This window comes from Mauremys reevesii, linkage group 15 (assembly GCF_016161935.1).
Source record: "Mauremys reevesii isolate NIE-2019 linkage group 15, ASM1616193v1, whole genome shotgun sequence".
Lineage (NCBI taxonomy): Eukaryota > Metazoa > Chordata > Testudines > Geoemydidae > Mauremys > Mauremys reevesii.
In genome coordinates this window covers 43,545,514-43,570,980 of record NC_052637.1, presented here as the reverse complement: position 1 = coordinate 43,570,980, position 25,467 = coordinate 43,545,514, and the positions used below count along the sequence as shown (strand labels likewise).

General features: G+C 50.4%; 1 protein-coding gene across 23 annotated transcripts in view; it reads right to left on the bottom strand.

The window, feature by feature from the left end:
* Positions 1 to 25,467, bottom strand: part of RBFOX3 (RNA binding fox-1 homolog 3) — a 346,512-nt gene that overhangs the window by 219,262 nt on the left and 101,783 nt on the right. For 3 of the 23 annotated variants that reach the window (XM_039500507.1, XM_039500516.1, XM_039500501.1), the window contains exon 1: positions 24,722 to 24,829. The exons of 16 other annotated variants lie outside the window; for them this stretch is intronic. Coding sequence is in view for 1 of the 7 variants with exons in the window: in XM_039500501.1 (XP_039356435.1) it covers positions 24,722 to 24,780 (59 nt within the window). In the remaining 6 variants the exon portion in view is untranslated. Of the gene's footprint in view, positions 1 to 23,059; positions 23,078 to 23,334; positions 23,624 to 24,721; positions 24,830 to 25,467 lie in introns of those variants that run through there. 4 more of the 23 variants (XM_039500509.1, XM_039500508.1, XM_039500517.1 and 1 more) reach the window with 2 other exon arrangements.

The following is a 25,467-nucleotide window of genomic DNA, read 5'->3' as shown; positions in this document are numbered from 1 at the left end:
GAAAAATGTCCAGTCCCTAGGGTTGTATGCAGCGTTGCTGTAGCCGTATGGGTCCCAGGATATTAGAGAGACAAGGTGGGAGAGGCCACATCTTTTACTGGATCCACTCCTGTTGGTGAGAGAGACCAGCTTTTGAGCTGACACAGAGCTCTTCCTCAGGTCTGGGAAATGTACTTAGACTGTCACAGCTAAACGCAAGATGAACAAACAGTTTAGCATAAGTAGTGAGCGCATATTCCAAGAGTCCAAGCAAAGTGAAGTGACCCGTTAACACCACTGTAGTCACAGGACAAAAACAGGCTAGTGGGTGACAGATTGTTATTGTCCAAGTGGACAGATGTTCGTAGGGTGACCAGATGTCCCGATTTTATCGGGACAGTCCCAATATTTGAGGCTTTTTCTTATATAGATGCCTATTACCCTCCACCCTGTCCCGATTTTACACACTCGCTATCCGGTCACCCTAGATGTTCGCAATGCAAACCCACCATTGCCATCAGCTCTAACTGCCCTCCTCCCCTCCCCTGCTGGCAATCTGAGCAGAGGTGCCAAGGACTGTGAGCCTGAAGACTGTTCCCTCCAGGGCAGGCCTGAAGCACACTGTCAGGGAGCGCTGCTGGTGAAACTTTGTGCCTGTTCTGGGGCTAACTAGAGGACTCCAGTTTCCTGGGCTGGCCCGCTCCAGCCCCTTTCACCAGCACTGCAATGCACACAGAAATAGCTTATTTACACTTACAGTGCTGCAGCAGCGCAGTTGCACCACTGTAGCACTTCAATGAAGACACTCTATGCCTTTTGGGAAAAAGCTCTCCCATCGACAGGGTGGTAAGGTCAGTCTGTGTGGATTTTTCACACCCCTGAGCAATGTGATTACACTGATATAGGTCTGTAGTACAGATCAGGCCTATGTCTACACTGCAACGTAATCCTGTGCCTGAGCCCGGGCTCGAGCCTACCCCCCCTTTCGCCTACACTTCAATTGTGCTGACCCAGGGTCCCAGGATCCTGCAGGGCTGGGGGGTCTGAGCTCGAGTTAAGCTGGGAGCCAGGGTCCAAGCCCTATTGCTTTGCAGTGTAGACGCAGCCCTGCTTGACTTGGGTCCCAGGAGTCAGCTGGAAGGATCCCACAATTCCATGGGACAACTTCCTTAGTCCTCTCTAGCCCAACAATCTGCGATCCACTCTATTGAAAACAGAAGTGACCCCCACTTTGCAAATGGCAGCAGCTCAGGTCTGCGCTAACCCATCTGTTCTGATCACCAATCTGCAAGTACACAGTCAGAGAGCCTCCTGCACACTGCAGTGTGGACACCAGAGCCCTAGGTTCAAGCACAAGTCTGAAATGATTAACCTAGAATTAAAATACAATGTAGATGGCTCAAGCCCAGCGCTCCCTGACACGGGTTAACTCACTCGAGTCCCACTACCCCTGGGCTTAGATACATCCTCAAAGCCCAGGCAGGTCCTAGCTGAGGATTCCCAGGCTCTCTCATTCAGCCCCACAGAGCCTAGGTAGGGCAGCACAGCTGATATTGACATCACACACCCCCATGGGAGAGCCCTAAAAGCCAGGACTCTCAGGGACAGATTCACAGGCATTCCCTTGCCCTGCAGGCTTGCCAGCCTCTCCAGCTATGTGGGAATTTACCAATAAGATGCATAAGAGTGACTGACTGATGACAGTTTAAAATACACAGGAAGAAGGCAGCAGAGAAGGGAAGAGGAGCAGAGCCCCCTTAAGTGTTGGCCACCTGAGCCCTGCATATGAGATACGACATGATGGTTACAATTAGAAACTATCATTTACTGCCCCTGGAAAGCACACACCTTGAACTCACACAACCTAACAAATCTTTGAAAACTTTACAGCCTCTGGTATTGCTCCACATCACAAAGCCCGGAGTTCATTATATTCTTCAGACGAAATGGATGAGTCACAAGCAGATGGCATGGATTGCAACTCAGCAAAGCCACGAGCACAAGGCAGGGTGAGAGGGCTCACATATCTGCATTCCAGATCCCAGTCTGTTGCGGATTTGCCAGTTTGCCTGGCCCTTGCATGGGTGACGGGAGGGGAAGGGCTCAAGGAGCCTTCTCCAACCCCACTTCATGCACTTTCTCTCACCCTCTGCACTCAGCGGCCTGCTCCCTCCCTGCATCCCTAAAGGAACTGGACCATGCCTACATCTACCAGCAATGCAAGATCAAGTATCAGAGGGGTAGCCGTGTTAGTCTGTATCCACAAAAACAACGAGGAGGTGGGAGTTTTTACCCACAAAAGTTTATGCCCAAATAAATCTGTTAGTCTTTAAGGTGCCACCGGACTCCTCACTGCAAGATCAATGTGCTGCAACCAACAGGCTATTGCAACACTTTTTAGCTAGTGTAGACAGGCCCTAAAAGGCTTCTGCTGAGTTGGGCTCTGCACTTTGCTGCTCCACCTAAGTTCCTGCATTACCTAGGTACGTCTGCACATGAAGCAGAGACCTGCAGCAGCGAGTCTCAGAGTCCAGGTCTACAGACTTGGGCTATGGTGCTAAAAATAGCTGTGTAAATATTTGGGCTCAAGCTGGAGCCCAGGTGCCGAACCCTACCAGCCTGAGCCTGAATATCTGGCCAGCTATTTTTAAGCATGGTAGCATGAGCCCCGTGAACTGGTCTGTAGACCCAGGCTCCAACTGCTGCAGGTTTCTGCTTGATGTGCAGATGTACCTCTAGATATCACAGTGTCCACAGCAGCTTTTCATGAGGAGTTAGAGCTCCTTCCAGCACTCCATTGACGTGGGCCAGAGCAAGGAATGGATCAATGCTTTCAGGAGGAATGGAACTCCCTCAGTATCCCTGAGGCCTCCGCTACACACAGGGCTTACATTCTTAAATTATTTCCTGCCCCCCGCCCTCAACATGCTATAAAAACTCCAGGGCTCATTGTGGGGATTGGGGGCTCGGGGCTTCAGCCACTGGGCAGCTTGGGGCTTCTGCCCTGTAGTGGCATGGCAGGGATCCAGGCTTCAGTCCGGGGGGGGAGGGAGGGGAGGGGAGGGTTGCGGCGGCACTGGGGCTCATGGCTTAAGCCCAGTGGGGGAGGCAGCACCAAGGCTCTGAGCTTTAGCCTGGCAGGGGGTTGGCACCGGGGCATAGGGCTTCTGCCCTGCAAGACCTACCAGGGTTCCCCACGGATTTGAAAATATTTGCTGGAGCTCTCCTCCGGACAGCTCCGGCTGAATTTACACCCTGGCTACACTACAAGGGCACCCAGGCTAGGACCCAGGGCTCAGGAACCATTTCAGCCTGTGGCATGCAGAGAGAGAATGGGAGTGAAACAATTTCTGACAACTTCTCTGGAGACTAAGTCGCGACTTGCAGTAGGCAATCCTGGCACTGCATGTTCTACAGGGGCACTCATCTATCAAGGGAGCTCTTACAGCATGTACCACACCAGGTAAGCCTGGCCTGGCTCCCCACAGGCTGCCCAGGGACCCAAAAAGCACTGCCAAGCCAGGCGAGTCACCTGCACATACAGGTATTGCATAAGAGAGGTACAACAGACAAACAGGTATGCTGCATACCCTGGTATGGCTTGGCTCTTTAGGTACTTATGGCCCTCCTTACCACAGCATCCACGGGCCTCCCTGGACAATATATGACCCCATCCACAGAGCCATGTAAGGCGTATACAGGGCTCTCCAAAAAGGGTATTGTTCAGGGATGCTACATGCTCCAGTACAGTAGAGCTCCACCCCGTTCTGGTACACTGCACAGACAAGCATGCTGCATACTGAGCTCTGCCAGGGACTCGTGCTTTCCCAAAGGGCCCACCCTCTCGGGGAACACCTAGCCATTTGTTTCACCCTGGATTCAGTATGTGAAACCCTTCTTAGTGCTCTGCCCAATCAGCTCCTTCGGGCCAGCACCCAGCCTGCCGCCTTCCCTTCCTCTCTCATGCAAGAGCTGCATGTCACTGTGACCTGTGGGCTTGGAAGACTCCAATATGTTTATGTGACAGCTGTCCATCGAAATACTTTTAAAGCAGAGGTTCCATGTGAGTGACTCTCTCGCCTCACTCTTCCAGAAATACAATGAGCCCATTACATTAATAATGTTCGGTAGGAAAGACGGCTGAGGGACAGGAAAGCCTCAGGCTCCTGTGAGCAGCAGCTGCCAATCAGCGTCACCCTTAATCATGTGTGCGCTGGGTGCTCAGCCAGGCCCACAGGCCCAAGGAGGATTGGGAAGGCTGCTCCTTCGTGCACTGTAGTCAAGTGAGCAAAGCCAGGCCAGCGCTCCATCTGATCTTCAGTTCCTTCTCCCTCCCTCCGCCAGGTAGAGCTTTTCTCTCTGACCTTCCAGTGCCTCTATAAACTAACAAAGGGACATAGCCCTCAGCAAAGGAGGCTGTCAGAGCAGGTCTGATGGGTTGGGTAGGAAGTCCCAGGCTGAAGGCACCTGCAGGCCCTAGCCAGGCTGCTGGCACTGCCTTAGAACAATGCACTCTCACAGCTATGGGACACGCAAAGATCTGCCTGGGAGAGAAGCAGAGCTTCAGCTGACAACAGCTGCAATGTCTTTTGCTCAGCTTTGGTCCTGCTTCAGGGGGGCATGAGCCAGGACTTTGAACGCTTGGGACAGCTGATCAGCTCTCACCCCACTTCACACGGGAATAGAGCTAGCTGAGAGTATGTGTGGGTCTAGGCACTCAGCTTACCCCCAAGAGCGAAGCAGGGCATGGCAGGGGGGTGGGGGTGGGAGGCAGTCAGTCATGGCAATGGCAGTGGGAGCTTTGATTTATTTATTAAAAGCAAAAATTAGATGTCCCAAGAGAGAAAGAGAGGAGACTCAGAATTATCTGGGCAAAACGATGGTGCCATGTGCTTTGAATTGGCAACTGTTCCAAGACTAGGAAGTAGGGGCCACCAATGCACACCCCCGAGAGAGAATGGACCATGTGTCATTCTGGCATCATCCTCTTAGCAGCTGGAGAATCGTTGTTTCCCCTTATTTAAAGGGCACTGGGGTTTGAACAAGGCAGGAATTTATTTACGTAACCCAAATTCACTGTATTTTGTACCTGATCAAAATAGGACTCTCCCTGCTTGGGTGCCAGACCCCTCAGTGAGGTCAAAGCAAGCACAAGGACCCAGCTTTAGCTTAATGACTGCATCCTTTATAAAGCCCCACCAGGCTGAACTTCCTCCACATGCTACCCAGCTGTAGCACCTGCTGCTTCTGAGACATGCAGCAGAGTTTTTCCCAAAAGTTGTTCACACCAATATCACAGTCTCTTTACACACTATCATGGGGGAGGTGGTGCTTTATACACATACAGGAACATAACATCTCTGCCCCAAAGAGATTACAGTGTGGACTAGCCAGATGCAGTAGGGCAAGCTGACCATGCCAGAGGAGAGATTGGCATTTGAAGGCCAAGTGGCAGGTGGAGGCATCATACAAAGGGGTTTAAAGAAGTGAGGTAGGGCACTTTAAATTCAACACAAGGCCCTACGTGCTTAGGGGGACTTGAGTGGTGCCTAGGCCTTGTTCTGGCACTTTGCACAGGGGCATGTCACCCCAGTAAACATGAGGAGGGAGGAGCATAGGCTGGGAGTGACACATACCTCCAAGTAGGTGGAGGTAGAACCCAGCTTTGTGCTTGTCCCGAGCACTTTGTCTGTTCTGCCAATCCCTGTTCTCGGCCAGGCCTGACCTTCCATGTCCCTGCACCATCCTCCCCACCCTGCTGCCTTTCCATTATTTTAATAATACTGTTCACGTTTTCCCTCCATCGAAGCCAGGGCTGCCAAGGTTGAAATTTTGCCTGATGAAGTGTCCCAGTGGCTGTGAAGCGGGAGCTGGGCATGATAGATGGCAGGAATAAAGCTGAGAGAAGGAGGAGACAGGCAATCGGCAGGGCCTGTCTGTAAATCTTGGTTCTGATGGGGCTGGAGATGAGCTGGTTAGTTTATGGGTGGGGGGTGGGGGAAAGCAGCAGAGAGGATAGGCTGATAATGAGAATGATGCCTGGTTTCTGATCCTGCCCCACAGCCAGTGCAGGAGCCTGACTGTCAGAGAGGGAGTGGAAGCATGCGAATGCACCACTGATTTTTAATGAAAGCAGGTAACAGACTGAACGTCTAACACACTAGGTTTCTCCTCCCTTTTTTCCTGGGTTTGCCCCTTTGTCCCCAAACTGCTCTGCCCTCTCCCGTTGGCATAGAGCAGGAGTGATTGTACAGCAGCTCAGCTGCACTGGTATAGCTGTGTCTGGAATAGACATGGCCTAAGACTGGCTATTCACCCTCCCCCATATATACAGCAGAACTACGCTTCCTATGTGTCTCCACACAGACTGGACCTGCTGCTCTGCTCCTGGATGGTGGGACTCTTCCCTCTGTGCATGTCCCCGGAGAATGGGAATAGAATTGCCTTCCCATGCACATATGTGCATGCACACCGTCCAACAACTCTGTCCCTGTTCACACTGTCCCTCGTGGTAGAAAGCACACAATACACGCTGGGGGAGATGCTCTGCCCCTGAAACAAGCAATTCCTCTTGGACAGCCTAGTGCTGTCTTGTATCTTCAGGAATTTAGATCTACATGGGAACCACTCTTTTCCTTTGCATCAGACAGCCACACATTCTTGCACAGAGCACTCACCTTACACACAAAACAAATCACTCAAAGATGGGGCTAGAACGTGTCTCTCTCGCAGGCAGAGCGCATCCTCCAGCCCTGACAGAACAGAACCCCTGCCCAGAGCAGTCTGCACAAACTGCTCACTCCTGAAAGTGCTGGTGAAATGCCAGCCACGTGGCTCTCAGCGTTAACTCAGCCTGCATTCGCACTGGCAGGGAACGTGCTCTAGTCCTTACAACAAAGGAATGGCAGGTAGGACTCTTGGGCCCATATTTCTGAAGGTATTTAGACGTTGCTGTGCTCAGCGTTGCAACAACTAACTGATTTTGGAGCCTAAATCTCATTTTCAAAAGGGATTTAAGCACTTAGGAGCTAAAATGCTATTGACTGTTGATGGGATTTAGGCTACATACCTAAATCCCTTTTGAAAATGAGATTTGGGCCCCTAAATCAGTTAGGCATTGCAATGCCAAACTCAGCAACTGTTAAATACTTTTTAAAACTGGGCCTTGGTTTCTACTCCCAGCTCAGTCACTAACTCAATCTGTGCCTCTGTAAATGGAGCAACCTTCCCTACCTCAGAGGGAAGCTGGCATGGCGTAATTCACAGCTGTTACAATGCTTTGAGCTCTTACCCACTGGCCTGGAATGGAAGGGGCTCTAGAAGGGAAAATTGTCATGACTGTTTATACCTTTGCCAATGTTGCCTGCATGCCTACACTGCTACTGCATGCAAGGCCAGGGCACTGGGCTGAGGACAGCCAGTCAGACCAGGGCAGGCCAAGAGCCTGGGGTCAGGGTTAGTTCAACACTTTCAGGGTTGTTTTATTCTTCCTGAATAAACTGCTGCAAGTAAGCCTGCACATCCACTAGCCACATGCAATATGCAAACACTGCCCCTTTCTTCCCACGCTTGCATGATGTCAAAGGAACACATTCAGGATCAAAATGGACCAGTTGCCAGGTATCATGCCAGAAAGAGGCAAGGTGAATCGGGGTGGGTGCTGGAGCAGCCTCTGCAAAGTAATAACTATGGCAGCAATAAGAATTTGTCAGGCACTTCTCTCCCTGCTGTTAGGCTGCCAGATAAGGGTGTCCTGCTCTGTTATGAAGATTGAATGCCAGCAGGTGTGGCCTTATTATTCAATGCTAGCAATTGCACTAGTGAGTAGCATAAGACAGGTCTGTGGATGAGATTAAATGCAGGGACCTGAGACAGGTAAGGGCGTGCGTGTGTGTGTGTAAAAGGAGGGAGGGAGAGGCAGCAATAGAAAAGTGAGGGGATGGGCCAGACTGCCTGAAGGGAAGCTCAGTGTACATGTGTGCACACACACATGCACACATGCCTCCCCTACTGATGTGTCAGAATGATTAAATGCAGAATGCAGGCTCCATAATGGTTTCATCAACTTAGCTACTTTTTATGAGAAATTTGTTCCAATCTCTTCACTCTCCCTGGCTGCTGTCACTTGAACAGATGCCAGACCAGAAGGAATAATAATCATGATAAGAAAACTTTGAACCATAGCTAGTGACTTCCCAGAGAGGTGGACAGGGGAATACGAGAAAACTTATTTTGCAGTCAGCTCAAGAACTACCTGGAGATAATGTAGGGACCTCTCTGCTGAAATGATCCAGCCAAACATTCAGTGATGCAGTGAGACACTCCCCCACAACCAAATTCCAGGTGTAGTTTAGTGCTCACAACACTGAAGGACACATTGCTGTGGTGGGAACCCCATAGCGCCTATATTGGCCCCCAACCCATCCTGGAGCACTCTTCTGTCCCAGTCCCGGGCCCAATTCAGCTCTGTCGACACATCTCAATCCTACCCTGCAGCAACCCTGCTACCCTAGTTCAGTCCTGCATGGCTTCTAATCTGCACCCTGCCACTCTGCTGCTGCCCCTCAGTCTGAACTTGAAGCTCCCTTTGCTATTCCATCCCTCAACACCCCACCAAACCTCTGGTGATGCCCTGTCAATCCTGACCTACAGCCCCCTTGCTATTCTAGCCCTGGGGTCCCCAAACACACAGCTCTGCCAATGCCCTTCCACCCCAACCTGCAGCACATCTGACATTGCAATCTTGAACTCCCAAACTCTGCCCACCCACCTCAATTATGTCCTACACCCCTGTTTGACTCCTTCCAGGCCCAGCTTTGCCACTTAACTTCAGTGTTTGCCTATTTAACCCCCTGTTGTTTCAGTCAAGAACAACTAGGAAGCAGTCTGGGCTAATTGGGACAGTTCTAGGATATGCACACAAGAGCTGAGGTCAGAACTAGCTAACTCATTTCACTCCTGTCAAGGTTTAAGCCCAAGACTTGAGCAGTGACAAACCAGATCATTAGTTCAGTGTGCTCCATGGCACCGCCTCCTTCCCAGCACTGTTCCATTAATAGGTTTTCAGGCCAGAAGGCACCTTCTGCAGAACACAGGCCAGAGAATTCTACTTCCTGAATTCAATATGGATTTAAGTACACAATAAAACAACATATGTGCTAGTGGTGACTAGGCAGCCTTCAGACAGCCCTGCCAGTTAGCAAGCAACAGCAGAAATCACCACCCAAAGGAAGGCCAGACAGGCTAAAGGTGAAATACAAGCTCTGACCGTGAGTGTTACAGCCACACTGCGTGACCAGTTCCATGTCCTCCAACAGAAAACACAGTAAACAGGGCTGCATCCTGGCACCAGAACAGGGCAGAGTTCCATAGGAAGTGGGAACAAGCTGCTCAGATCTGTTTTTACCTGGCCATGATTTAGAAACAGGCCATTATCCCCACGGAATGTATTTGTTTGGGAGTTTGGTCCCCTCCCAGAAATGTGACCCAGCTGGTATTGGTGAGTGAGGTGCTTAGACCTCACTGAAACAACCTTTCCAACTCTATTGCCTAAAAAATAAAAAAATGTCGGGGTGGGGAAGGGAGAAGATTGATCTATCAGTTACAGTGGGACCTAATCCTCAAAGTAGCAGTCCCGCTACAGAGACTCTTTCCAATCGTTACTAGTGAGCCCTGTACCAAAGGGCCATCTTCCTCACAGGTCTTCACAACCAACATGAAAGGAATACAGGTCCCTTGGAGCCCAGGGAGTGAAAATGATGATCCCTATTATCCCAGAAATGCTCCTTTCTTTGGGGACACATTTTGATGGTGGTTCAAAAACCAGATTGATCTTGATCTGACACTGAAACTTTGTACAGTCAGGGAAAGATGTTGCCAGCTATTCATCTCTCAGAAAGGACTTGCTAAATCTGCCTTTTTCATGGGCCTTCAAACATTCACAGAGCTTCACTCCTCATGCCCAGCTAAAGCCCTGATGAAAGCTCCCAGAGCCACAGCAAAGGACAGGAAGCTTCTCATAGGCCTGAACTAACCCTGATATCTTCTCAGGCAGAGGGAAGGGGAGAGATCTGGCTAGCAAGCAAGAGCAGAAGTAGGAAGTGTTTGCTCCTCCCAGCTGCAGTGCAAAGCAGCAGCAGATTAAGATGCATGGCTGGAAGAGGAGGCCCCCCACAGGCCTCTTCTATTTGCACATTTCATGCAGCATTTCACACCTCCCAATGAAGGCATCAAACAGCGTTCCAGGCTGCTCTGCACTTACTAACTTATCTGGGCCAGTCTGCCTGTTGGAGTGGGGGTAAAAGAGAGCAGATAACTCAGTTCTACACACTGGTACAAGTGGTGTCTCCTTTGTAGCCTGGGGGAAGAACTACTGGGAGAAGTGAGCCAGAGACTGCAGCCCAGCAAAGCAGGGACCTTCACACATCCAGAGAACTTTGTAGAGTTTTTACTGGACTAGAGTGTCTCTGCCCTGTGCTGATTGGCTCCAACTCTTCCCCTCCATCACAGTCTCTTCACTTCAGATTCACTCCACACCTGTCCCTTTCATGTCCCCTTCACCCACTCCCCTTCACCCACTCCCATTCCCTTCAGTGTCCCCCCACCTTCACTTTTCTTTCCATTGAGCTGCTCTCCTTCTAACTAAACACATCCCAATACATAAATTAAATTACATTAAAAAAATACTGGAACTAACACACCCTTTGGAACTAACACACCATTTGGTGCTGCCACAGTGCTCCCTCTGTTATGTGTCACATCCCTTCTCCCATCCTGTGTCTGGGCTATATAGACTGTAAGCTTCTTGGGACAGGGACCATCTGCTACTCTGTGTTTGTACAAGGCCTAGCAAAATGGGGCCCCATTCTTGGTTGGTCCTTACACGCTACCGTAATGACCATCATCAAAAATACGTTTGCAAACACACAACCAGTGCAGTACTGGGCATGTTTCCTCATCTATACATTGAGCATGTGCACACACCCCCAGGCAGGACAAGGACATTAACTCAAACAGATATTGCAAAGTTGCTGCCTTGATTTTTTCCATCATGGGCCCTTTGGGAAAGGAGTAAATGAGAAGCCTCACCGATGTGTCCATGGGATCCAACAATCATTTTCCCAGCAGGCGGAGCATTCTGGCACTCAGCAATGAAATGGAGCACTCACATGCCAAATACATTCTCATCCCCATCTCTCCCTCTGCACCCCATACCAGATACCAGGTTTCAGCTGCGGCTGCACCTCCTAGAAGCAAGGCCATGCCAAAGGCCCTATTCCCAGGCCGCCTCCCTTCCCTGAGACCATTCAGCACAGGCTCTCTCCCAACTTGCTTCCTCCTCTAGAGTTTGCAAACTTTGCATAATTGGCAATTAGCTCAGTATTTATCATTCAGTTAAATGTGACTATCTAGCTGCCTGTATTGCAGACACCCCAGCCTCTCTCCCACACTCCACACTCCCCTATGGGGGAGAGGAGCCCCCTCAGTCACTCAGTGGAAAAACATGAGGCTGGGGGCAGGAGGTACACCAATGACCACACACCAGCCCTGGAGAACTGCAGAGGTCAGCATAAACACCAGGGCCACCGGGGGGGGGGGGGGCAAGTGGGGCAATTTGCCCCAGGCCCCAGAGGTGCCCCCACGGGAGTTTTTCGGGGGCCCTGGAGCGGGGTCCTTCAGTCGCTCCGGGGGCCCCAGAAAACTCTCGCGGGACCCAGACCCCCGGAGTTTCTTCCACTCCGGGTCTTCGGCGGCAATTTGCCGGCAGGGGCTCCTTCAGCCCCGGAACCCGCTGCCAAAGTGCCCCAAAGACCCGCGGCAGGGGGTCCTTCCGCCCCGGGACCCGCCGCCAAAGTGCTGGGTCTTCAGCAGCAATTTGGCGGCGGGAGCCCCCTGCCGCCAAAGACCCCAGGCCCCCTGCATCCTCTGGGCGGCCCTGATAAACACTTGAATACTAATACAAAAGCAGCCAAGTGAGTGGAGCCAGGAGAAACCACACCAAAGAGGCAATGGAAGGGTTAAAGCCATAAATCAATGCACCCACGTGCCCTGTGCCTGACAGGCTGTTACCCTGCCATTATTCAGCAAGGTCAGCACACTCCCACTACACAGTAGAAGCTCAAAGTTACAAACTGACCTGTCAACCACACACCTCATTTGGAACCGGAAGTACGCAGCACAGTACAGTGCTGTGTTAAACATAGAACTACTAAAAAAATAAAGGGAACGTTTAAAAAAAGATTTGACAAGGTATGGAAACCATTTCTGTGCTTATTTCATTTACATTGAGATGGTTAAATGTAGCATTTTTCTTCTGCACAGTAAAGTTTCAGAGCTGTAATAAGTCAATGTTCTGCAGCCTGTAAACAACAACCATAATATTCTGTTCAGAGTTACGAACAACCTCCATTCCCAAGGAATTTGTAACTCTGAGGTTCTACTGTACAACCAGCCCACTCATTAATTAACCACTCATTAGGCTAATCACAACGCTCTCATTTCCCACTGGGGGGCGAAGGAGGGCGATGTCAACACAGCAGAATGTCAGGCTCAAAATGCAACTGAAAGCCTGGGAGACAGGAAATTCCCTGTACCCACCCAACCACACAGGGCTCCTCCCAACACCAGGCCTGGGTACTCCCAAGCCTCTCCTGGCGCTGCACAGGGGCAGGTAAAGGTGCAAATGCCTAGAGACAAAGGTACACAGAGGAGAATAGGCAAGGGCAAGGCAATGCGCCCATACGTTTAGAGCAGAGAGAACCCAGAATCTGCTGTTCGGAAGTGGAACTAGTGAGCTGCATGCCTGAAATTCCCCAGCCCATTTGCTGTACTGTTCCCAAACCCTCCTGCTGGCTTTTGTCCTCTATAAACTCTTTGGAAAAAAATCTACAAAATCTGATGCCACCTTCCCTGCCCTGTCCCCTTCTCCCACGTCCCAATCATAGACACCTTCCCAGCTTTCCTCTTCTAACCCCGATCACCTGCCCCTCACAATGTAAATATGCCTTAGTCTCTTCCACTATAAGAAACCACCCCTTCTTGTGCACCCCACTCCACCAGTTAGCATCCTATCTCAACTCACTGAGCCTGCAACCACTTGCTCCCCAGTCTTCCCCACCTCCCACCCCAGCCTGTGTCTCTCACCCAGCTGTTACGGATCATATTTCAGACGGTGAGCTCTTTGGGGCTGGGACCGTCATTTACCATGTTGGAGTGGCACCCAGCACAATGGGGCTCCGATCTGGCTGGTCTCCAGGCATCACCTCAATACATGTCTGATAAATATTAACTTCTGAGACAGGGACTGCGTCTTCTCTCTAACTCTGTACAGAGCCAAGCACAATGGGGCCTCGGGCACAGTCAGCTGTACACACAACCACCACCATCAGGCAGGCAAGTGTGTGCACTGACACCTCAACATCACACACAGGTATGGTAAGAGCATATACTCACAGGCCATCCAAAATGATTAGTTTTAGCTTCTGAATTGGCACTAAGGTAACCAATCAGTGTTTTACAAATCAATATGCTCAGATGTCAGGGAATGTTTTCTGGGGGTGGCTTGCATGAGGGTGACAGGTGGGAGAAGGGAGGGACGTGTCATTGTGCAGTGAGTGTGCAGACTGAAAGGGTGAAGGGAATGGAAAGCCCTTCCCAGTTGCAAAGTCCATTCGGCCAAGTCCTGATCACAGGGTAAGGACTAGAAGCAGTTGGGAAGAGAGGGCTGATGCCCACTGAGTGGCTAGCAGGATTGCCTGGGCAGGATTCCGTGCTGACTTAGGCTTGATTTGCCACCATCCTGTACTTTGTGTGTTTATTTACCTCTGTGCAGAATGAGAGTAAAAAGCTACCAAACCAGAACAGTAGCATCTTACACGCATTTACCCCAGGAATAACCGACACTACCAGGCAGTTGAGATCCAAGCAGAGGGGTTGTCCCATGCTGGAGCTCATCTCAGTTCTGGATGACATATTTAAGGGCCAATATTTGTTGGAAACTAAATTTGAACATCTGAACCGCAAATAAGGAAAAAAATGCATTGGGAAGTTTGAGTTTAAAAGTCTTTGCATGCTAATGCATACAGCTCGTTGCTGCTCGTGTGGGTAACAATCACACAAAGAGCCCAAGAAGCCCTTCTCTGTGATCTCTGGCCCTAACACGCACGGGCGCATTTCTCAGCTTCATGCCCATGGGAACAAGGGCAAGCTGCCCTAGACACTGGTACTGTCACCAGCAGGAACTCCTGCAATGAATAAAGGTTCTGGGAACATTCTGGCGCGTTGGTCCCAAGAGCCTTCGGGTTTAGTTTAGCCTGCTAGTGGAAGGAGGGCAAGAGACAGCACTTAGCTTACTTCAAAAATAGATCAGACACTCTGCCATGGAGCCATTTCATTACAGCCGCCTCAGCTGTTTGGCTGGTGACACCTGTGAGAAAACTTTTCTGCCTGTATCTGTAAAGCCGGTGTGGGGAAGAATGGACAAGGATAGCACAACCACCATTTTTAAGGAGAGCATCTCTCTCAGACATCCCCCTTGCGTTTTGCCTGTAGCACCAGAGATCTCTATTTTAGGGTTCTATAATGAGACATGGTGAAAATCAACTTGCTCATACATGTTAAGGACTCCTCATACAAGCTCCTTAGCTGGGCCTCCATGCCCTGTACCTGCTACTTCCTCTCCAGTTCTCTTCAGTGCCTGCAGCCCTCACTACTATGACCTCTCCAGGCCACTGTGCAGTTGGCTCTGTCCCTTACAGTTTGGGCACCCCCCACACACTGAGTCGGGGTTGAACTCATACCAAAGGAACACTCACCAAAAAGACACCAAGCAAACAGCAGAACGGCAAGAGAAGCCATGAAACAAAGTCCTGCCTAGGCTTCACCTTGCAGAAAATGCTTCAGCATTGATACAAAAGCAGCTCCATAGCCCACAGCCTGAGGACCAGTGCTAGAAATGGAGTCTTCTATGGCTGCAACTGGGTGCGGTGAGGAGGATGCTGTTACAGCTGTGCACAGGGTGACAAGCCAGGGGCAAGGCGGTTCCATCCTTGTGCTCAACACTCCTGTTGCTGATGCCACCTCGTGTTACACCCTCAAACGTCAGGCTGAGTAGTTTCTAGGGTTCCACCCAACTCTGCTGCAGAGCAGGGCTGGCTTTAGGGCGAGTCAGCCGATTCCCTGGAATTGGGCCGTGCACCCCTAGGAGGGCCCCGCAACCTTCCGAAGGAGCTGCCGCCGAAGTCCCGTCACTGTCTTCAGCGGCAGCTCAATCACTGCCGCGGAGGAAGGTCCCTCCGCCGAGATGCCGCCGAAGGCACTGGCAGCCAATTGAGCTGCTGCCGAAGTCCCGGCACTGTCGGCAACGGCAGCTCAATCGTTGCCACTGTCTTCGGCGGCATTTCGGCGGAGGGACCTTCCTCCGCAGCAGCGACTGAGCTGCCACCGAAGACAGCGGCAGGACTTCAGCGGCAGCTCCTTCGAATCAGGCCCTGCGGTGCCTAAAGCCAGCCCTGCTGCAGAGCACACATGACTGGCCGGGCAGGGAGACATCCTCCTCGGCTCAGGACATGCCTTCTGTTTCATGGGGGAGGCAACGAGGGCTGGAGAGAACATGCAAGAAAGGCTTTTTAAAATGGGTTCTGGGTGTTTCTGGCAATCTGTTTATTTTTCTGTTATTTCTGCAAGTGGGAAGGAAGAGCGGGTTCAGAGCTCCAAACACTCCTGTGCCCAGAATTAAGATGGCTTTTTTCTGTATACAAATGCACCACTAGAGGGCATCACACACTTCACAGTCAAGATACCTTTCTTCATCACATCTGTCCCCCTTTCCCATGTCTGAGTCCCACCGCACTGTAACCTACCTGATTAGGACGGGTCACTAGGACATACCTCAGCCCAAAGGTCTGGGAGGGTCCGAGGTGCCAAAGAAGAGTTCATGTGCTCAGATTCAGTCCAGGGGATATGGCAGGTTAGCAGAGGTATCACAACAGCAAACCTGATGGCCTTACCTGACAGAAAAGTGACTAGAGGGTACTTACACCAGAGCCATCACTATGGAATCTGATCTTTTAATTGGACTTCTCTGCATACATGCAGTACCACACACCGGTCACAGGCCACTGCCCAATGGGGTTCCCCCTCCCAAACCTTCCTCTAACATTTGAACTGATCCAGTCTGATGACCTAAGCCCTAGCCCAGCGTTTCAGAAGTGCTGTGCTGAGTCTTCATTTATTCACTCTAATTTAAGGTTTCGCGTGCCAGTAATGCATTTTAACGTTTTTAGAAGGTGCCTTTCTATAAGTCTATAATATATAACTAAACTATTGTTGTATGTAAAGTAAATAAGGTTTTAAAAATGTTTAAAAGCTTCATTTAAAATTAAATTAAAATGCAGAGCTCCCCGGACAGGTGGCCAGGACCCGGGCAGTGTGAGTGCCACTGCAAATCAACATGCGTGCCATAGGTTGCCTACCCCTGCTCTAGACCAATGTTTTTCAATTTCCTGGGTCACTGGATGGAGCTGTGGGTGCCCAGGGCCCCTCCAGTCCAGCTTGAAACCTCCAGCCAATAGCAATGCTATCCACAGAATGCAGCGTGCCCACCTTCCATGACCAGTCCATGCTCTTACCCTGTGGGAGGGCAGCTCAGCACCCTTGGTGCTGTGTGTGTCACACTGAAGGATGCTGCAGTGGGAAAAGCACCTCAAGATAGGATTCAATAAAATTCTCCAGCTTGGCCCTGAATCTGTCAGCTGATTTATTGTACCACATTCACCCTCCTCTTCCCCTCCCCCATCCCAACACGCAACCGTGCCTCAAAGGGGGAAAAATTACTAGGCCAGTTTCCAGCTCCACCAGAATTTAAGAAGTAATCAGCATGGGGGTCACCTTTCTCTGGGCGAGGCTCCTCTCACTCAGCTCCTGCTGTCATGAATACTGGATACATACTTAGAAAAGCAGAGAGCCAGCTAAAGATTGGCATATTGATTGGGGAGAGCACCAGCTAAATTGGAGGCTCAGCTCTGTCTAGATGGGGGGCTCAGCAGCATTGTCTGACTGTTGAATAGAAAAAAACAATTGATTGGTGTTCAAAGACTCTTGGTGGGCTGCATGGGGAAGGAAAGCAGAGAGAATTAGCAAGAGAACAAGAAACAGAGCTTGAATCCATACACAGGACATGACGCCAGAAAATTGCTGCCACTTGCCTTCCCCTCCACTCCCTGTTCATCGAGCCATTTTCTCCCTGCTGCCTCAGTGGTGACTGAGTTTGCAGCATGGTCACCAAACCTGTTTTGTCAGGTTGTGAAAACATCTGAGGAGGAAGCCAATCTCCCACTGCGGTTCCCCTAGCCAGGTGGGAGGGAAGGGCTATAGAAGACTTGGGAAATGATGCCTGTATCTCCTTTACCCGGTTGTCCTGCTAACTCTAGGGACGTGCCGTCACAACAGCTGGGAGGGTCACATCCCCATTCAGAGCAAGGCTCTCACAAACCAGTGCGGCACCTTTTTCAAGGGCCCCAACCAGGCAAGGTTCTTTCTGCTGCGAAGGACCTTGGACTTATGGGGCTCAGTGTAACTAGAGTAGATGGAAATTCCAAAGCAGCTTCCTAGGGGCTGCTGAGGTGCAAAGGGCTGTTTGAGCCCATCACTAGGAAACCTGCCCTTAAGCTCTACAGGGAGAATCCAATAAAGGGATCTTGGGGGCCAAGGCAGAAGTCACTGGCTACTAGGCTTTGCCCAATGTCCCCAACAACCTCATTAAGATGAGTCACTCACTGCCAAATCCACTCCAAAATCACAGCACACTAATGTGACTGGGTTTCAGGCTTGGCCATATGTCACAAGCCTAAGTGACAGCTTTTTCGCTAGGAGACATGCTGTCACGGATCCACAGGCTTGGTCCTACGCCCCCAGCTTTGGAAGAGTCTCTTGGAGGACCCCTACAGTGTGCCAGCCCCTTCCTTCAGGGCAGGCCATGCAGCCTCACTGCCTCTTGAGACTGAACCTCTTACTTCAGCACTCCTTTTTCATCCTGTGAGCTCCATTCAGCAACTCCCACTGAGCTAGACACCTGCTTAGAGACTTGTGTACTCTTCAGCATTAATGCACCTCACCAAGTATTCACAGTGCCACTCAAGCAGCGTTTTCAAAACAGTTAGGTTTATTAGTCACCTACCACACAGCTCAGGACATCTTCAGGTTAGCACAGAGAAATGAAGGTTACAGCAAAGTCCGTTCTGGTCAGCCCAGAGCACAGCAAAGCTGTAGAAAACTCAATTTTAAGACTCTGGCCAGGTCTAGATTACAAAATTATGTCGACCTAACTCATGTCAGCATACAGCCACCACAGTTATTAAATTGCTTGTGTGTGCTCCTTGTCTCAGCTGTTCGCATCCTCACCAGGAGCACTTGTATTGATTGTACTGCCAGTGTGGGGCACTGTGGGATGGCTCCTGGATGCCAGTAACAGTCAACGTAAGCAATGCAGTGTCTATACTGACACTGCGTTGACCTAACTACATCGACCGTGACTGTGCTGCTTGGGGAGGTGGTGTTACTAAATCAGCATGGAGAGGGAGGGAGCTGAATTTAAGTAAACATGCTTCCATAGCTAGGTCGATGCAAGGCCGCTAAGGTTGACCTAACCGTGTAGTGTAGACCAGACCTGTCTCTCTTTCTGTCTGAACTCCTTAGTAAGTTCCCAGCTGATAAAGCAACCAACTTCCTCCAGGAGCCAACACTTATCCTCCCCCAACCCCGGAACTCTCACACCTCAGTCTGTTGTTCTCAGACTAGGGTCTTTCTTTGCTCAGCTTCCCTGCTGAGAGGTGGGAAAATCCATGAGTCATTGCAGCATGCATTGGCTCTCTGGCCCCCTCGTTGATCTTGGTTGGTTTCAACTAGTTCCTTAATGACTCTTCATTCTACCCAGACAAGTAGGTGACACACACATCTGTGTCTCCAAGTCTGCCCTGAGAGCAAGCTTAATCTGTTTTCCCCCACTGGGTAAGCATGCAACATATGGGGGAAACAGAGACACACACATAGGGTCATAAAATTATTTTTGTTTAAATTCCCATTTCAACACACATGCCTACATCACAAAACTTGCCTATAGTATAAATTGTGAGAGCCTCACAGCAGAGACCACCCCTCTTTGAATATCTAAATATTGCACATCATGGATTCTACCAGGGACAAGTAATTCACACAGACAGGGACGGCTCCAGGCACCAGCAGAGGAAGCACGTGCCTGGGGTGGCACATGCTAAGGGGCAGCATTCCGTCCATTCTTGGGGCGGCACAGTCTGGGCAGCTTGGGTGGCAGTCTGAGTGGGGTTTTTTTGTTTGTTTTGTTTTGTTTTTTTGCTTGGGGCGGCAAAAATGGTAGAGCCCGCCCTGGCACACAGAGGCAGAATTTGCACAGAGATTCCTCAGGACTGGGAAAGCAGGTGGGGGCGCCTGCATACCAGGACTCAGGCATACAGACATAGCTGGGGGGATTGCCAGGACTGGAACAGAAGGGGGGCAGCCTCAAAGGGGGAAAAACATTGTTAAACCAGCTTCCAGCTCCCCCCTGATTTTAGGAAGTTCTCTGTGTTTGTGCTCCCCTTTCCCTGGACAGATTGAGGAGCATGGGCAGAGCCAGGAGAACCAGCACACGTTGTACCTGCCTCTAGCCGGGGCTCTCGATGTTTTCCTTTCACATGCACCACAACTGACTCACACTTTTAAAAGTAAAATTAGGGGGGGGGGCATACAAAAATGCCTTGGTATCAAGCATCGGAGAAAGTGGGGGAGCCCCACAGGGAGGAGGAAAGTGCTTTGTATGTAATTCACCTTCTGTCATTTAATCACACCCCTTGATGTCAGCAGCAAGGATCCATTGTATTGCTAGGTCACAGGCTTGTATGCTGCGAAATCTAGGGAATGCATGCTTGTTTGCTCCCCCTCACTAAACTCTAAACTGCATCAGAAAACTTTCCCTCCCTGGTCTGGTCTGCCAAGGAGAGGAGATTTCCTCTCCTCTGGAGAAGCTTATGAAGCAGTGGGGAAATAGCAGAGTCTCTTTTCAGAGAAATGTTAATGATGCCCAGAGAAGAACTAATTATGTGTCATGGACACAGCTTTGGGCCAGTCTCATACCACTGCATGAGCAAAGTCCCACAGCAGGGCCACTATGTCACAGTTGGTCTGCGTGTATATCTCTGGGGAGCAAGTGGCAGGAGACCGTGCGTGTCCCTTCACTACAACACAGTAACTGGAGTTACGATACCCTCAGACACCTGTGCCTGACCTATGAGTGGGCACAGGTATTTAACTAGGTGACTTAGGGATCCACTGGCTACATCCAAGAGTTCCAGGGATAAATTTTCCCCATAACACTGGTATAACCCCAACATCTTCAACAGGCTTTTACCAGCCTGACAGAAATTCCCAGCTCTTAAATGTTTGGTGATCAAACTCTGCCTATTGTAAATTATAGAGCTGCATGGACCAACAGGGAACACAGCAACTGCTAGGGATTAGATCAATGATTCATCTAGCATCCAAGGCCAATACCAGATGTTTAGAGGAGGAGGTTAAGACCCTATAATGGGCAATTATGCAACCACATACTGACAGATGTCTTCCCAAACTTCCCCCTTATCCCCAGGCAGTTGGTGATTGCCTTTTGTCCTGAAGCAGGATGGTAAATATCACTTGCATATTTTATCCAGGTCAATATAACTGTGGATAGTCTGACTGTCCATATAAATAGCTCATCCCTTTTGAAATCCCATTAAGCTCTTTGCTTCAACAGTATCTTGTGGCATCAAGTTCCACAGGCTAATTATGCTATGAAAACCATTGCTTCATCCAAGTTTAAATGTGTTGCTTTTCAATTTCACTGTTCTTCTATTATGACAGATGACAAACAGGAGCCCTCAGCTGGCCTGCACTTATTTCCATTAGATGCTTTGAGATGAGTTGAGTAAAACTGAATGCAGTGCACTTGCCAACCGTAGAAGGGGGCTGAGGTGCTAGGCAGACACCTTGTTTTAGCAAGATGGGAGAACAGAGAGAAAGTGTGAGTTCATCTGTCCCTTGTGACTGCCAATGGGACAACATGCACAACTGATCAGGGCAGACAGCTCCAAGGAGCATATAGCCCAGACACATTGTGCAATTCACGCTACACTAGTGGTTCTCAACCTGCAGGCCACTTGCGGCCCACTTGGCATACAGCTGCGGCCCACGTAACATCCTCAGAGCCATACAGGTAGTATTGGATGCAGACCACAATGGTAAATAGGTTGAGAACCACCGCACTACACAAACACGCAGGTCTACAACTGTTGTTACAGGCACTGGCTCAGCAGACAAGAGGGATTTACCAGAAGGTGGCGAGAGTTCAAAGGGGAAAATGTGGAATCTCCCATTTACCCAAAGTTATTTCCTCATCCTCACTGTGCATTGAAACTGTATGGTGATGACAGTGCAACAAAACCATCTTCCCCCTCCTAGCCCTTGAGGACTGCCACCACAAGCTGGTGCTCTGTATTCCGTTCAGATCGCTCTTTGTTAGCTCGGCACAGAAATCGGAGCTGCTAGTCAGACAGAGAGCTTCCATCCCATAATAAACAGCATGAACTATTTATAAACCTGAAAATGTCTTTATTATTATTATTATTTTTCCCCCAGAAAAATCTTACACAATACTGTTAACTACACCCCACCAAGGACTCGCAGGTCTGCAGCGCTGGTATCGCTTCCTCAGGCAGTGCCCAGTGGAACAGATGGCAGTGTGGGCGTTAGGTACCAGCCTCCTGGCAATATGAACATCTGTTACCGTTAGAAAATGCTAATTGCCGTCAATCAGGACAGCACCTACCCACATTTACATGCAAGCACAAAAAAATTACGCGGAAATTTCTCTGAGCACAACACTCATTGCATGCTAAGTAACTGGAACCACTCAGACGCTGCAAGCCAGCCTGGTACGCATGGCTATGGGACAGATGTAGCACGCCCAGGCTAGACTTGCCCAGTGCAATGCAAATGGCATGAGAGCTAAAATGGAATGGCAGTCTCTTGTGCTCCTTTCCTCCTCCCTTATTTCTGGGATTTGAAATCACACCACCCGCTGGCCCAACTCTTTAATTTCCAGTGTAGGTAGGCCCCATGTCTCTCTAAATCTCAGGGTCCGGTGCGCATCAGAGGAACGAATCCTGCTAAAATGCAGATTGAGGGCAGACACTAGAGATTCCTCTCTCTACAAGCTCTTCAGGATAACTGGGTGTTCCTCTGTTGTCTGATTAAAACCCCCTCCCTAGTTTCCCTCCCACGTGGCAATGGGCAGGGGCACATTCCTGTTAGAATTTACACCCCCTCCTGCCAGTTAGGTCCCTGAGCTCTAAAACGTTTACTGTTGGTGTGATTCTCTCCCTCCCCACACCAACTCCTTTTGGTTAGAAATCAGATTTTTCCAACACGACAAACACAAGGTCAAGCTACCGCAGAAGCGCTCTATTGCCTACTGCCAAGTGGTCCCATGGAATAATGTCTAGTATGCCATATCTTTCGGTGCAAGATCTTTGGGGCAGGGACCATTTCCTATTCTATGTTCCATAGAGAGTCAAGCACATTGTTGTCACTCAGATAATAATGGCCCTAGATATTTTTTATGCAACCTCTGCTTTTCAAGGCTTATTAGATCTCCAAACACCTTTGGCTAATCCTCCATAGTTCTTCCCTACAGTACCTCTTGCTATTGTAAATCAGAGTCTCCTCAGCAGAGGCTGGCAACTCTCCAAAGCCCCTAAAAAGGGGGGCATTTGTGCTAATTGGTTTGGGTCCACAGTGTATAACATCGAGATGATCTACTTCATTTCATTTGAGAGTTATTTGAATGTAGAGCACCCACCTCAGTCCTGCTCCTTCCATATTATCCACAATATAGGACCAAGGAGACTCAGCGAAATGAACAGGTTACTTTTAAAGTTATCTGTGTTAAAATAGCTTGCAAAATAGCTCAGCTGGTAAGAAATGTACAATCCCCTTCACACCATTACTGGGTGACCATGGGACTATAACCCACCTGTCAGCACTGTCTCCTGCTCCCAGTTCCATGGGATCTCTCACCCCAAAGAGCAGCTCTGTCTCTCCCTGGCAAAACAGATCCATGCTGCGCAAGTCTTACAGCACATGCCTACTGCTGAGGAAACACGAGTCTCTGCCTTGAACCTTCGTGTAACCATGGCCTCACCTGCTGCCACACCGTGCCCAAATCGTCATCCCACCACACACCCAAATTTCCGGCAGGAAAACAATGTGAAGCAGCTTCTACTCTTCATGAGGGGTTCCAGGGCTTACCCATCAGATCTCAGTTACTCCTGTTCTCCTGCCCCTCCCCAAAACGGCGCGCTGAGTTCGCTCTGCTGTCCGAGTACGCCGGGCAGAGTGCGATGTTGCCCGTTCTCCCCAACGCTGCGTTGGCTGCACTGCACCTGGATGAGAGCGAGGGCTGCAGAGATCCCCCCCTTCACCTGCATTTGCAGGAGCAAATCCCTCCATTTCTGGGGCAAGGAATCGCTCCTGGTGCCATGGGGCTGTGGGAGGGGATGCAAGGGTACCCTCCCCGCAGGTGCTGAGGGGGCGGATGGAAAAAACTGCTCCCTCCTCCAGCAGGCTCTAGACCTCTCCCCCACATCCATTTCCTGGAGGCCGGGGTTCTGCTCACGGGCCGCTGGTTCACCCTGGCTTCCCCCACGCATCTGCCCTTGTCTCTCTGCCCCTGGAGGGGATGCTACCCCTCCCCCCAAACTGGGCCAGGGCTGAGGCTCCCCTCCCCCTCGCTCCGGCCAACTGCCACTTCCAACTGCCACGGAAGCTTCAGGTGCCAACGTTCCACCTGCCACAGCGCTGCTCCCGAGCTGAGCCAGGAGAGGGGCTTAAAACACGTATCTGTTCCCAAGCCATCACTCCTCCCTGTATCCTTCTGCTCTCGTCACGTCACCTGGAACTCCCTAGCCAGGCTTGTGCGCCCCACAGCACCCCCGCCCCAGGAGAGACGTGCCTTCACAAGGAGCCCCCCGAGCTCAGAGCGGAGGGCACCATCTCACTCTAGCCATTGCACGACCCCAGCAGGGTGCTGGTGCTCTACACGTGGGAGGCAATAGTAACCTTCGCAGCCCATCTACATTAGCTTCCCCATGTTTCAAACGCAGGTCAGACAGAGGTGCTGCTACCTGAGCGCCAGCTCCTGTTTGATGCAAAGCAAGTAGGGACCTTATTCTAGTTCCCAGTGCACAAGGGTCCTCAGCGCAATTAGCATTAGCCGGCCATCTCAGCAGAGAGCCACGCACTGAGGGAGCTCCCATCTCTGCCCAGGGCAGGGCCAGCATGCACTGGCCAGGAGCAGTGTGGGGTTTGCCCAGCCACTGCCAGGACTATCCTGCTCTGGGGACAGACCAGGTGAGTGTACCCTGATCTCCAGGGCCCTCCACCTGGTACCGCAGAAGGGTGCTTTTTTAAGAAAATTAAGTTACAGAGGGGGATATATATATATATATATATATATATATATATATATATATATATATATATATATATATATATATATATATATATATATATAATCTTTGCAACTGATTTAGAGCCTGGCTCTGCCCACCTGACTCACAGACCTGCTCCTTTGGTTCTGGTGAGACAGCTCATGTGAGCAAGGAAAGTGCTTGCAGCTGCCATAATCTTAACTTACCTCCTCCTCATTACTCTCTTCACTTGGGACTTCCAGCTCACACAACTGCACCGCCCCATGGAATCCACCGCACCACTTCAATGAGGTCACTTGCCACGGTGATGTCTTGCCCAGTCATACAAACTGCAGAAGCACCATCTCTGGCCTTTAAAGAAAGCCCCGCCTAGCCCAGAACTTCTCCCGAGAGAGAGAGATTGCCCCACAGGCTGGGGAAGTGGTGGCACACGCTTTGGGAGCTCTCAAGACATTTCAGAGGAGACCCTAAGCACACATGCATTGTCTGGCTCTCGTTATAGAACTGTAACATGTGGGGGGAGGCAGGTAATCACAATATATAGTTCATTCCCTTGTAACCATTACGTAATGATTACTGGGCTTTGGCTCCTTCCCCTGGTCCACCCCACATCCCTCCTCAGGATTGGCTTCCTGACTAACTCCCACTGGCAGGAGCAGGTTGTAGCACCGCTGCTCCAACCATTACTCAGCAAGTGAGGGAATCACTCAGTGCTCCAAGGTCACTCAAAAACACCATCTGTCCATGCACTGCATGCCGCTCCCCCAGAGAGTGTGCGAGAGAGAAATTATTCCAACACACTGAAGGCCACATCCCCTCCCCCTTCCCCCACCAGCCAGCACAAAGTCAGTCCAACTGCAGTTAGAGTGCTAGCTTGGTCCAGACTGGGGAGAGCCTGTGGATCTTAACGCCAAGATAGCTGGTGAGCCTAAGGCAGCTACAACACCCCCTG